A 14532-nucleotide genomic window follows, 5' to 3' on the forward strand; every position below is an offset into this window, starting at 1 on the left:
CAACAATGATGCTGTGTTTAAAAAACTGGACTCAAATGAAATGACATTTCATTCACCATTGTCATTTTGGAAAGCAACAGGCAAGCTTTCACCTGATTTCTACAAAAGTGTGTGTGTATATTCCTTTAGTGAATAAAAACAAACAAAAAACCGCAAACAAGTCAAGCATAAAAAACAAAAATCCCCCCCAAAACAGGTCTGCCAGCGGTAAGATCAGTTCCCGGGTTCCAAGGTGAGATCAGTTCCAAGGTTCCCTCGTGACCAGCATCTGCCCGTGCTAACCAGCGGCCGCAGAGCTCTCCTCTGAGAATAAGCCCGTTCTCATCATTCACAGGCCTCGTACGCGTGAAAGTCGCCCTCGGACCGGTGGCACAACCCTGCGAGCTGGGGCTGCTGGTGGCACCCCACGCTGTGCCGCTCTTCAGCCGGGGCTGAGAGCCCCCCTCTCCCGCAGCACCCCCGCTCTGGCTATGCCCGGTGTCACTCGCGCTGGACGCGTGGGCTCCCGTTTGCCTCGGCACCGCACCGCCAGGGTGGCACAACTCCATAGAGCAGCGGCAGCAAAGGACCTACCTTCCTAAGGAAGTGTGAAACTAGAGAGGGGAAAAACAAAAATCCTAAACCTTGGGGTTTTCAGATGTGGAAAATATGTAATTGAGAAATAGACACATGGAGCTTATATAATAAAAGGTCAATGTATTTACAAAATAGAAAAAGTAACGTAATAAATTATACCAGCGTATCAGGGAATGCAGACTGCATCAACACCTGTATTTTTCAGTCAACTACCCCTGAAGCACACAGCAATGATATGTTAATATATGTTTATACCTATATATATATATAGACATGGATATAAATACACACACTTTATTCTAATGGTTACAAGAAAAAACACTGAAAACAATTTCCATAGCGATCTCCTGAAAGTTCACGTTTAACACCTCTCGAGATATAAATTCTCTTGTCTTAGCCCATACATTTCCAATCCACTCACGGAAGAGTTTTGGTAAGAGGTCTGATTTCATTTAGCTAAATGCATGTTATCAGTCTTTAAATATATTTTTCTGAAATATTACAAAATATATTTTGAAATTTTAGTGTAAAAATAGAAAAAAATGTTACAAAACATTAATTTTTAATTCAGCTGACCTCAGTTGCGTGAATTTCAAGTCCTTTGGGTATATACAGTGCCTCTCCATTCTTGTGTTAGTATTTTGGGGTCAGAAGTGCCCTTTCCAAGCCAGCCCCCCAGCTGCTGCCGCTGTCTGGGCCCTGCTTTGCACGGAGGGGAGCGCGGCACTGGGCTCCTTTTAGCTACAACCAACTGGGTATGCATCTCATGAGAAGATCTCAAGGTTGCCAGTGGGCAACCAGCACCGGCTCCCTCTGAGTCATGGGAAAGGGGGTGTCAGCCCTCAGCACCGACCGCCTCGCTCTGCGTATCCCCTCCCGCTGCCGTGCGCGGCCCCGGTGAGCTCTGCCGAGGTCGGAAATATAAAGCGGTGCCCAGGGTTACGTGTGACAGAGCGAACGTCCACGCGTGCCGGCGTCTGAGGTCTCTCCCGGGATGCAGCCCGTACGTGACATGGCCACAGCGGCCGCCCAGGCTGTCTGTGTCTGCCCGCGTCCCCGTCCTCCTCACACTCACCCTCCCAAAGGGATTCTGCTCACCGCCTCAGGCATGTGACCGGTTATCTTCAAGGAGGATTAAATAATACTCAGCAAAATCAGACTAGAGGAACTGGCTAACCTTGGAAGGTGGTTAAAACTTAGCACACCGTAACCCGTCTTTTACAAACCAGTGTGCAGACTCGGCTTTAAAGCAGGCACAGAGAGGCATCTGCTCCCACGGACGGGTAGAAAGTCAGAGATCACCCTTCCTGCACTACAGATGCACTAAGAGATAAAATCAGATGTATTACATGTTTCAGGACATATAGCTAAAAATAACTTGTATTTGCACCTTTAAAAATGCATTTTTAAACGGAAATAGAAAGATTGTATTAGACAAAAATGCTGACTATTCTAAATAGTATCAGTAAAAAGCAAAAATAGGAGGTGTTATGAAATACTGTATTTGAAAGTGTTTCTAAGTCTCAGTCTAGATTATCTCATTTCTTACACTTGTAAGAAATTCCGCAAAACCCTTATCAAAAGTTAGCTATTGTAACTTGAGCAAGCAAATTAGGTATGCTCATCACTTTCAGCATGATACTATCCGAAGTTTAAAATAACAAAATCACCAGTTTCAATCTGGTTCATAATGTAAAGCTTTGTTCACTTTCTTGATCAGAGATTTGAGTTAAAAATCCCAGTACAGTCAGTTTTAAAATGATCTCCTCCCTGTTTTTTCCCAGGAGAACTTCAGCCCGATGATGGCTACCTGCCTTCAGAGTTGCTCTGGCCTGGCCAACCCCACAGTGGACGGGACAGCCAGCCTCGGGCACGGGCTGCACCGAGCGGCACGGCGCGGGCGCAAGGACAGACCTAACACTGACTACCCCCAGGCACTTCCACATGCTGCCCTCCTTCGCAGAGCACTGAATGTCTCAGAACATAATTGAAATATATATATATATATATATGGTGGTAACTTCTTAACCCGTTCCACTGCACAGGGATTATAAAAGATCTAGGAACTCTTACACAACTTTATACAACTTTTCAAACAAATAAAATGAACACCACCCAGAAAACCCAACCCCATAATGCTAGTCTAGATTCATCTGATGGATGTCTTTGCACTTTAAATTTCAAGAAGGATAGCCAAGGCTATTAAAATCCCACATATGTTTAGCTTCAGTGTAGCAAAAGACCAAAGATTAGAAAATCAGGAGATTTTAAATATTTTTGAGGCTTCAACAGAACAGCTGTCAGTGTAACTAGCAGTTCTGATTACATTACTGCTTTTCCCCGAGCAGTCTCTGCACAAGGGCAGGAGGGGTGTATTTTGGGAAGAGGACGCGTTTTTGTGCTCAGACAAGGTAGCAGTGCTGCCTAGAGTGACCAACAAGTCCCTCCTTGGGAATGCTACTGCGGTGACATGAGAGGAACCACTAGACAGGACACAGCATTGAAAAAAATATATACAGAACACAACATTTTAAACATATGAATGTTGCAAACAGCATGCTAATGTACATGTCTCTCAAACCCGTGAAAAAGCTACGTCTATAAACAAACAAGACAAGTACAGAGCTTGGAATGCCACCTTTAACAAAAGTTTGGAATGTGTTTTTACTTCTTGTCAATCAATACACATGATCTCACAATTTTAACGTACGTAGTTTCTAATCTACAGCTGAATAGTAACAACACTGAAGATAAACATTTTTATGCCAGCACATCTTGTTCCTTCTCTTAGATAGAAGTATAAATGCATCCATCTCTAATATCTTGCTGCAGACATTATCTTCTATCTACTGTAAAAATAGCACTTCAAAATTATTAGAGATATATTTATACTATATTAGTTTGCTTGCAGTCGGAATGGTGATGAAGGATTCTGGTGCATCTCGTGTTTTTATACCTAGCCACAGCTGTATGACATAGAAAAGCATTCAATACCTTCTTACCCACTTGACCGTTACTGAATTGAAGCAGTCTGAGCAATGCTGCTAATTGGCAGTTTAAATAGTTCAAGTGCCAATACAGTTCCATATCGACAGAAAACTTTCTCGTATTAGTTGTTACAAAAAGCTTGATCCCAGTTATATCACCTTTACATTATATCTCAATAAAATGCTACAGCAAGCTTTGGTACCGCAGCAGATTACAGGGGATTACAAAAAAAATACACATTTCAAAGGCTAACGTTAATAACCACTACTTTTAATACTGTCTGGAAGTTATCGTTTCAGTGTTTCAAAGCACCTTGGTTTTTTGCCTGCGTGTAAACCAAGCAAAACAAAAGCAAGTTTGAGGTTCAAAACGCATCCGTGTAACTGATTCCATGAAATTACGCAGTAGAAAAAATTTTAAAGGGAAATTTAATTATACCTGCTGTATGGGACTCTGTGCCTGAAACAATATTCTTCGCCCAAGTAATTCTGCAAAGATACAGCCTACAGACCAGATGTCAATAGCATTGCTGTAGTGACGGCTGCCCATCAGGATTTCTGGAGCTCGGTAATACTGAGTGACAACTTCCTGAGTCATGTGACGAGATTCATCTAATTCTTCCACCCTGGCCAATCCAAAATCACAAATCTAAATTGAGAAGGTAAATAAAAAAATTAAAATAACCAAAACACTTAATGCATTTCAAATAGGTAACCTTCTGGTAATGAAGCAGGAAATTCCAAACCAGCATTTAAATAAATCAGATAATCTGCTGTAACTGCATAAGCAAAGGGAGAGGGAAATAGGAAGAAATTATGCTACTTCATTCCACATCCATTTAAATTTCCTATAATTTTATTTGAAATCACAGTTCATTTTTAGTTGGCATTACAATATTTATAATCTAAGAGAGTAAACAACTTTACACTAAAAAAAAATAATACGTATTGCCAACCTCTGAGTACAGAATATTTCACCCCAAAGCAGATTTCACCCCAAAACAGATAAGTTCATGACATGCCTGGAAACGCTACAGAAAGATTCAGCTTCTACTCACTTCGGCTTTGAGAATTTTTTTAAAATGTCTTGAACCAGAAGGGTTAAGAAAACAGACAAAAATTTTCACATTTAGAATGCTTAGCAAATCAGTGTAAACAAAACTCATTTTTGTGACATTTGGCACAGCTGTACAACATGCCCAAGCCTTCCAAAATTTCCTACGCCTAAGGAGTTAATGGCAGAGTTCGGGGCCAGGGAGCTGTCTCCCTTCCCAGCGGTGGGGGCATGGGACACCCCCTGGTCAAACCAAAGAGCCAGCTCCATCCACGTCCAGATTTGGGGAGAGGGAAGGAGGAAAGGGGAAAGGAAGACATCGGTTTCATTTATAATTTTTAAAGAACCTGTGGGATTTTTGTCTTTTAAAATGACTTTCAGGAAAAGTGTTAATATTAAATGCTTTGTTTAAAAAAATAACAACTGATTTATAATGAACAGCATATACATATGTACATTTTCAATAAATTTAAGTAGCACCTTAAGAACACAGTTGCTGTTCACAAGTAGGTTCCCTGGTTTAATGTCTCGATGTAAAATGCCAGCAGAATGTAGATATTTCAGACCTGAAATATTAAATGAAATTAAAATAAATACCTTTTTTCCTTTTAAAAGAATTTTAAGGTGACAACATTTTCCTGGAAGGTCTCACAACTCCAGATCAGCAAAGACTTTGCCATTGGCTCATTTTTTCTACGACTAACTCCCCGTCTCTAGTATACACTCAGTCACTCAATGAAAGGATAAAACTTTTGGAGTATACAAACTAGACAGAGCAAGTAACTTAAGCATTTTTTTTAAAAAACAAACAAACCCAAACCAAAACAGCATCTCACTGGTTATGACATGGATACTCTGCTAATCACAACACTGGAATATTGACATGTAGCTCTTACTGCTCTGTTTCCCACTGACAATTTTAACTTCCACAGCACTAAAATTTGACTTAACTGTTTCCTAGGTCACAGCTGCACTTTAGAAATAAACTCAGATTAAACCCAAGCCAATCTGCATATATATATTTTTAAATAACTTTTTTCAAAGCAAAACCTCCTAAGCCAGCAGCAGATAATGTAAAGCAAGGCTAAGAGAATACAGGCCCAAATGACAGTAAAGCCCAGCACTAACTTTATTAGTGCAAAAATTCAAAGCTAGAGAAGGAATGAACTGAGGACATCTGACACAGCCGTTGGGGATGTTTCTATCATTTAGGTGGCTAGGAAAGAAAGATAACCTATGCTTCCTGCGTGCTTTCACAGCCCCTGAAGCTGTAATTCTGATCTTTTTAAGAAAAGGAAAGCAATGCAGAAAGCACCCCATTAGAAAGCAGAGCGGCAGAAAGGATACCAAGGTGACGCTGTTTATGCACGTGAACTACAGGAGTAGCCACAGCATGGAAAACGGAAAAATGCCTATAATTCAAGGAGGGTCAGCTAGAGGTCAGCTAGAGCAAAAATAAATAATAGCATTAAACTGGGGAACACTAAGCTCTCAGCTCAAATGCCTGGGCAAATGGGACGAGAATTCAAGTCACTCCCAGACAAACCTTAACTGGCAGTTGTGCATTGCCGCTTGGACAGTGCTCCCCCAGACACCAAACCAGCGATCACAGAGGCACAAACGCCTTCTGTCCTTGGGGACGTCACAAAGGAAATGCCTCTTCTCTAGCACAACAGGTACCTGGGACTAATTCTCAACATAGTTTACATTTCTTTGCTCTGCTTTTTATGAATACAATCTACTATTCATTTACCACCAGATAAAACTGACTGTTTGCTTTCAGCTTATTCCCATGAAAACACTCAAATAAAGCCAAGGTAAAAGCAACTGGACTAACACTGATCAGATGTTCAAAAGATAAGCACAATAATCTCATTTCTTGGATAAAAGTTTCTAAATGGACTAAAAAAAATAAATCAAGTTTAAAATTAGTATTATGGTAAATTGTTTTAGGTAAAAATCAAACCTTAGTGGACTGTTCCATAACAATTTAAACGAGACTGTTCTCCAGAATACCTGACGCAGATCTAGTTACATATATTTACAGTTTGGCTCAGTCTAGGTGTGACTTCTGTACTCTGATTCAAAAAGCATCAGAGAACTGTTCAGACACACACCCCCACCTTAAAACTCTCACGGGCCATTAAAAAAGCCTTTGCAGCTGAAGTGTAAGTCTTGCCATCTTTACCCATGACTACGATGGAAGGTAACAGGGCTGCCATATTCTTATAATTAGAATTAATGTTTGCTGTTTATTCATAATGTGAAATAAAAAGAACAAGTTTCCACAGGAAACTTATTCCAGATGAGGATGCATTGAGAATAAACATTAAGAAACACAGGGAAAAAAATTAAACTACTACATAATTTTCATTAATTTTAAAAGAAGAAAAATTACCTCTTAAAATCTGGTAAAGAAAAACTTTGACATGATCCGAGCTGAGTGGCTGAGGAGAGACGATAATCTTATGGAGGTCACTCTGCATCAATTCAGTGACAACATATCTTCAATTTATTAGTTAAGGCAAAAGCAGAAAGTCCAGCACATCTCTTGAAACATTTACTCTAACTCCTGTGAATCTGAGCTCTTAGAGGTCAGAGCTATCGAGTGAAAAAAGAATAAAGCTTCTTCACAGAGGTCAAGTCTCCAGACTCTTACAAGAATGAAAATTAAAAAAGGGTTGTGAAAGAAAACAGATTACTCAATAAAGTAGCATTTGCATTAAGATAGTTATTACAAAATTATTCCAAAGTCAAATTACGACTCAGAAAACAAAATAAAATTTTAATATAATTAATGACATCTTGAAACCTTTAAATTTTTCCCGAAGATCGGTAAATCACAGATTACAAGCAACTAAAGTAGCATCTTCACAGTGGACATACGTCAACATGGTTTAACCAGATAAACTGGCAAGTGCAAGCCCCTGACAGTGGGTGCCCGAGCACCTGCAGGCTGCTACGCCAGCAGTAATGCAGACCTTCAGAAATACATGGGCTTCCCTAAACCTACCCAGTACCCTCTGTTTTACCTTCTCAAGCATCGTATACACAGCCATACAAATCCCAGTCACCAAACCTCTTCAAGTTGTAACAGCAGAAGAAAAAGAAAAAAACCCCCAAACTTCTATCTGGAGGAAAAACTAAAAAAAAAAAAAAAAAAACCAAATAGAAACCACTATTTCACACACTCTCACACACACACACGCACACACACAACACAGCAACAGTCACGCTCACTGAGAATTTACACAAACACCTGAAGATACAGAGACCTGTATGTGCTCTGGCTTACACTAAAATGCAGATTAAGAAGGGTGTTGTGTTTACTCAGGAAGCACTAAAAATCCTAAAACTTTAATGTTTCAAAAATGGAGAAACATAGAAGAGAGAAGCAGCACACCTCAGCCCACAAACTCAGTATCATAGCGTCGGCTTCCTGAGTATGTTACAGTAATAAAACGCATGCAAAAGTCATTAGGATAAATTCTGAGGTAGGACAGACGGATGCGCCCATGGGCTGCTGAGGGCAGGTGGTGGCAGACGCTTGTGCTGCGGCCGGCGCTGAAGAGCCGTCGGGCGGCAGAGACGCTGCCTCTGCTCTGCCTCATTCACGAGCACCACCAGTAAGTTCTGATTTTGGAGCTGCGGTTCAGAACAAGACTTTAAACCAAAACTGCAGCACCTCAACTTTCAAGGACTGAACTTGCAATACTGAGAATTTTCAACTTTCACATCGAATAAGCTTCATAAGATAATTAAGAAACATTACTGCTTTCAAAGTTACCTTTACCAGTCATATTTGAAACAAAAAAGAAAATCCCTGCTATAACTACATTTGTGGCTGAAGAGGGTAGAACACGGTAGCCCTGTGTTAACTGAACTTCCACTTCCCAGCATGGTGTGGGCTGTTACCACCCAGCACGGCCAGCCCCACCAAGCCCTGCACCTCCCGAGCAGACAGAACCGTGGCAGGGAGGTTTTACCCGCTGCCAAGGTCACACAAAAGATCAAGGAGAGGGTTCGAAATAGAACTGCAACTCCTGGGCCCCGGTCTCGCGCCTCGCTCGGTGCGGCAGGTCCATTCAGTCCAGGGCAGAGCAGGCACCAGCTCTCAGCCCCCCCAGCCCACCAACCACCATCTGCTGGGACCCGCAGGAGCTGAGCTGCCCGTGAAACCTCACCGCGATGCTGCAGGAGCCCAGCAGTTGGGTCCATGCTCCTTAGAACCAGCTCTGCAACCCATCAAGTCCAAAATATAACACGCAAACCCTGACTTCAGTTAAGAAAATTCTCTCTCTGTAACACAGTAAGCAAGTCAGCTTCAGCAGAAACTTTTACTCATTCTTACCGTTACCACCAACTAATCAGCACAGGTCAAGTTGCGCTTAGAACGATCTAGAGAAAACTTATGTTTTCTTTCTTCTTTACCTAATCAATGTTCTCCTTCCATCTGTTGCTCTGCGAACCCCACCTGGCCAAATCCCTAGCAGCCAAACTCTTCATCTGCCATCAGCACGCCACACAGAAATTAATTTTATAAATTAAGTATTGCCAACTTTTTGACCAAAAAGACCTCAAATTAGAATTGCATTCATAAAGAATTCATAAAGAAAAAAACCAACCCCGCAGCACCGTAATTTCTAGTCCTCTAATTTTTCCGTGCCTTTTGCAAAGGCCCTCTTAAATATTTATACCAGCCTTTTAAAATTTGTTTTTTACCTTATGGCTGCAACAAATCTTTACATTTCATTTTTAATGTAAAATATTAAAAAAATCCAAAAGCATTACTCTGCACTTTATTATGATAAGATTCCTGTTTTGCTACGCCACAAATCCTCCTAAATCTCAATCCCGAGCATAATGTCTCCCAGATGTCTCAACTAGTTGCCATGCCAACTAAAGCAGCTTAAATTAAATGAGGGCCTGAAATGGCACCTGCACCACTCCAGGTCTGTTGCGCATTAAATAAAGCTCTCTTGACAGGGGCTCAGAGGTGCCATTAACTTGAACGGCAGCTATCTGATTATTGTCTCTAGATAATTTAATGAGGGTCTCTAAACACGAGCGAAAGCAGCACTTGCTTCATGTTCCTGCCTTTTACAAACGTGGCAGCGTCTTAAACAGCTGGTACCGAAGTGGGTCAATGACTTCACTCCGGCCAGAACTACAAGCGTTCAGCCAAAACAAACCACAAAACCCCTGTGGGATTTCAATCAACTATTCAAACAGGTACCTGCAGTTCTCTGTTTTAAGTCGAACCATAAAATACGCTGGCTATGAGGTGGTCACTGGAGCTGTAACACGCAGCTAAGCTGAACGTTACTACCGGATAAAAATTGCTCCTGACAGCAGTAATTAGTTAAGTAGCTGTATAAAATTAGAACTACAAATGTACCAATTTGCTTCAGAATAATTATCAAGGCAAATGCACGGCACAAAAGAACTTCACTTATTCTGTTGACTGGGAGACCCGCTGAGTTGGGAAATTTTACAAAGTGACAGGCAAATTTTAAAAAGGAATAAAGTGCACTCTGTGATGTGGTATTCTCATAACGACTTGGATCCGTCTTTATTAGGTCTCTGCATACCTCAAAACTCAATTCTATAAACTATTTTTCTAACAGTGGAGTGGAGGTGTCTATCTGCATGATACCGTAAGAAACATGCTTTTTTTAAAACAAAACAAAACAAAACAAAACTCTTCCTAGTATATTTCAGGATTTTCTATAAAAGGTGGACAAGGGGTTCTCTCCTATTTTAGAATACTTTAGTTATACTTGTTTTTTCATTAGGATCACGCCAAGCTTAGCTTGTGATGCCACTTCTGTTCTCTTCTAACTCTTTGCAGTCTTAATAACTTCCTAGTAGAAATATTTCTATAACATCCTCATTTCGCATCAATACCCAAAACATGAAAAAAAAGACCCGGTCTATGTAAAAAACAGTGCAACAATTATTAAAAAATTACTAAGGCCTGTCTAAATATTTTTTTATGCTTAAAATTTGCTGACTTTTCTGTTATAGGTGAAATTACTGATATCTTTGCCATCAAGTCAGCTCTAATTACGCAATGTAGACATGGCAACCTATGGCACGTGTCGAAGAGCACGGAGGAGCGACAGCAGAAGCTCTTTGGAGGGAGGCGGGTTTGGAGTCAGGGGAAAAAAATAAAGACGACGGTTTTTCATACCAGGAAGAAAATACTGAAACTCCATCTGAATCTTACTTCTGTGTAAGGTAAGGGCATCAAAGCTCTTGATGAGTTCCTGATACAGAGAAAATTCAGCCTTTCAACCTAACTGAGCTGGGGTACAACGAGAGAAGCGCTTCGGTGAAGCAGCAGCTCCCACCTCCCCACTCCTACCCAGCTTCAAAACTCATGAGGAGCCGGAGCCGGCAGCCTTCCATAGAAGCACCATCTCATCAGTTGCCTCGGAGTTAATGGCATTGGTATTAATCACCTGCAGTTTAGTAGCACTATATTTTGTACTAGGTACAATAAAATCACTAAATTCCTATCTAAATAACTGTATCTAGGTATTTGTAAAACAAAGCCTGAATGCTGCGGAAGCTCTGTTTGGGAGAGCCGAATACGTCTGGCGTATCGCACCTGCCAGGCTGTGTCCAGGCTTGTGGTGACACGTTCTCCTGGCTGTGCGCTGTGGCTAGCAGCAGCAGGACGTACGGCTTCCCCGGTGCCAGTAAAACACGAGTCTGACGCGGGACGGCGAGCCATTCCCCGGAGGTACGCAGGGCACAGGCTGCACAGTACAAAAATAAACTCCACTACTTCAGCATTAGTTTCAAAATTTCATTTGGTTATTTAAGTATTTGGTCTTGAGGTTACCTGAACTTGGTGTTCAAACGGGAAATGCGTTTGTGCTACAAAGCACTTCTCGCAGATCACTGCTCTGATATTTCACAGTGCTTGCAGACGGATGCAGTAAAATTATCAAATACTTCCATGAGTAGAAAAAAGCAAAACAGTGCAAGGGGGAACGTGGATTAATCAGCAGTAAGTCTGTGGACAAATTACTAACTACTAATGATAATTTATTCTACAAATAGCTTTTAAAACAGATTTTTTTAAAAATGCAACACAAAATGTCAAACACACTGTGAAGAGTACGTAGTCAAAGTTAACACTTTAAAACCTTCTCTCATCATGTCATTTCAGGGTGTTCAAAAATGAAGCCTTAAATTAGGAATTAAGGTAATTTATTGAGTACCTATAAACGGTTTAAAATTAAAGAGACAAAGGAGAAAACTTCAGTCTATTTTTACCGAATTGTTGACAGCCAGGCACATACTGCCAGCAGATTCTACTTGAAAGATGACTGCTAACAATACATGATATTCAACTTTAAAACCTCCCTGGTATTTTCCCATGTGTACCCCATCTTCTCGATAGAAATTATTTCCTATCAGTGCATACTAGGGAAAACATTTTCTGTTCCAGGCGATATTATCCAACTAGATTTTGCAAATACTAGAATAAAGGTACTAAAAAGTCACTGCTGAATAAATCAAAATTTTAACCCACGGCAAAAGAGCCTCGTGTTATAGGAGAACAGAGGCATTTTGGCAGACGCTCTATTCAAGCAGATGTCTAGGACTCTCTCTCCTGCAGTTTACTGCTTTGACAATAACACCACCGCGCTTTCACTACCTGCAAAAAGTACATCAAGCTATTCTGTGCTCGTTACTATCTAGTGAGAATCTACGTCACAATTCTGCCTGACCCAACAATAGAAACTGTTGTGTCACCAGCTGCAGAACAGCAGCCCGTAGCCTTTTAGGGACTATACTAATCCTTGAACTTCAGCTTAATGATGAACTTAATGACAAACACATAAAACCTAAAACTCACTAATCACCTCTTTTTCATTTATATTCTCAAGACAGACACCCAGAATAATATATGCGCCATTAGTGATTCATTTTTGCACTAGGTGATAGCGGCAAAAATATCAATACCTGTGTAAGATGTTAAATGCTCAGAAAGATTTTCAATCTAAAACCTCATTATACATTGAAATTATATCTCAATCTAAGAGTTTGCAAAGAATTTGCATTCTAAAACAAAAATCTCACTAGATTAAAATTCCTTTATTCATCACTAGTTTCCTAAGAAATCTTTTAGTTTATCATCAAAATTTTAAGTCAGTTTTATGATGAGTCCTCTTTACAAAAGACACTTTGCAATTCTTGCTAGTACCTATGAGACACTGAATAACTGAAACTAACTCTACCAGTTCATTTGCAAGACATCATTCATATCATTTTAGTCATTCTTTTACTATTTTTTTTAATTTTCCCCCAAAGGACACTACAACTCCTTAGGAAGAATAAAGGAAACCAAGCAGTACCAACTCAATCTCGTTACACTTTTATCACTGATCAATACACCTTACTGTAAAAACAGAACGTCATTCTATCTTTAGGAACTACACCAGTGGATCAACAGAAGAAGTTTTTACACCTACGTCCCCCAAATATGGAATATAGTTACCTGATCTTCTTAAAATGAATCTGTTCTTCTTACACTACAGTAAGCAGAAGGACATGCAATTAAAAATGTGCATATAAATTGAAACACCTATTCATTCATTCTTCTAATGAATTTAAGGGTCATAAGTGCACTTCCTGCAATAATTTCAACAGAAAGGAGAAAGAAGACTACAAAGCAAATAGTCTTCTATTACCAATATTAGAGTCAAGAAATTCAAACAAAATAAAATAATTTTAAAAGACAGCCCTATAAAATACTAGTCAGAATGACTTAAAATGAGTTAACCATGAAGGAAACTAACATTTCTGGTTTTATATACAAAACTCGGCAGTAGCTCAGCTCATAAAAGTAAACTTATCCCATTTAGATATTCTTGATTATACAATTACACGGAAGGAGTAATCCTTAACCTAGATCTGATTTATAGCTCATGTGACTCGTTATAGAACAAGGGCACTGAACTAGTGCAAATAACCAAACTCCAGGTCTTGAAGACTACTCATATGCTGTTCACATGAAAGAAATGGCAAAGCAAAATTTAAGAGCTTTATCTAACATTCATATGAAAAAATCCTAGTATAGTAAGGCAGTATTCTCAACCAATCTGTAAATCATGCTGTCCTTTGGTTAAAATCACAGAGTTTAAAATACACCTACTTTCTCCACCAGTCAATTCACGGTATTATAAATAGATCAAACCACATTTCACAAAGTTCAGTTTATCTAAAAATAAAGAAAAATAAAGAATAAAGAAAAATAAAGAATTTTCTGCCCATTAATTGTCTGGTAAAGTGGGTGATACTAAAGCAGCTAAAACCTATCAGTAATTTAAAAAACAACCTTCCAAAGGCTAACCAAAAGAGTAAGCTGGTGCACGCAAACCTCAAGCAGCTCCACTGAAGACTGACACCAAGATAATAAAGCTACTTGTAGGAGAAGCAGAACACACCATGTGGGCAGATGTGGGACAAAGGTTTTTGATTTTTTTAAACCAAACTATTACCATGCATTCAGGTACACCAGGAAAAGATCTCAGGTCCCAATTATGATTGTATGAAAACTACGTGATTTCAGAAAATAAACACAAATCCTCAATCAGAACACTTTATTTATATTCCTGAATGTATATGCATATGTTTTTAGATGAAAATTGACTGGCAGCTTACTTAGCTTTTAACAGACATTTCATTATACCCTGCCTGATTTACAAGCAGATTTTGGTAACAATTTGGTTTGGGGAGGAAGTTTTTATTTGCACAATTGGGTTGTGATTTATAAACTTGAAAGACTGCAACTAAAGCTGTAAAAGGAGCAGCAGTTTAATGAGACGACACGTAACTGAATATACTACGATTCAAGTGTTCGCATTCAACAGTTCAGCACTGAGTTTAATTTTCAGT

At 39.8% G+C, this 14532-nt stretch overlaps 1 protein-coding gene across 2 annotated transcripts in view; it reads right to left on the reverse strand.

Annotated features, from left to right (window-relative positions):
• Window positions 1–14532, reverse strand: part of NLK (nemo like kinase) — a 64201-nt gene that overhangs the window by 13302 nt on the left and 36367 nt on the right. For both annotated transcript variants that reach the window (XM_063340905.1, XM_063340906.1), the window contains exons 4-6: window positions 7016–7122; window positions 5098–5183; window positions 4003–4212 (exon numbers count right to left, since the gene is read on the reverse strand). In XM_063340905.1, the coding sequence (XP_063196975.1) occupies window positions 4003–4212; window positions 5098–5183; window positions 7016–7122 (403 nt within the window). The remainder of the gene's footprint in view (window positions 1–4002; window positions 4213–5097; window positions 5184–7015; window positions 7123–14532) is intronic.

Source organism: Chroicocephalus ridibundus, chromosome 7, assembly GCF_963924245.1.
Source record: "Chroicocephalus ridibundus chromosome 7, bChrRid1.1, whole genome shotgun sequence".
NCBI lineage: Eukaryota > Metazoa > Chordata > Aves > Charadriiformes > Laridae > Chroicocephalus > Chroicocephalus ridibundus.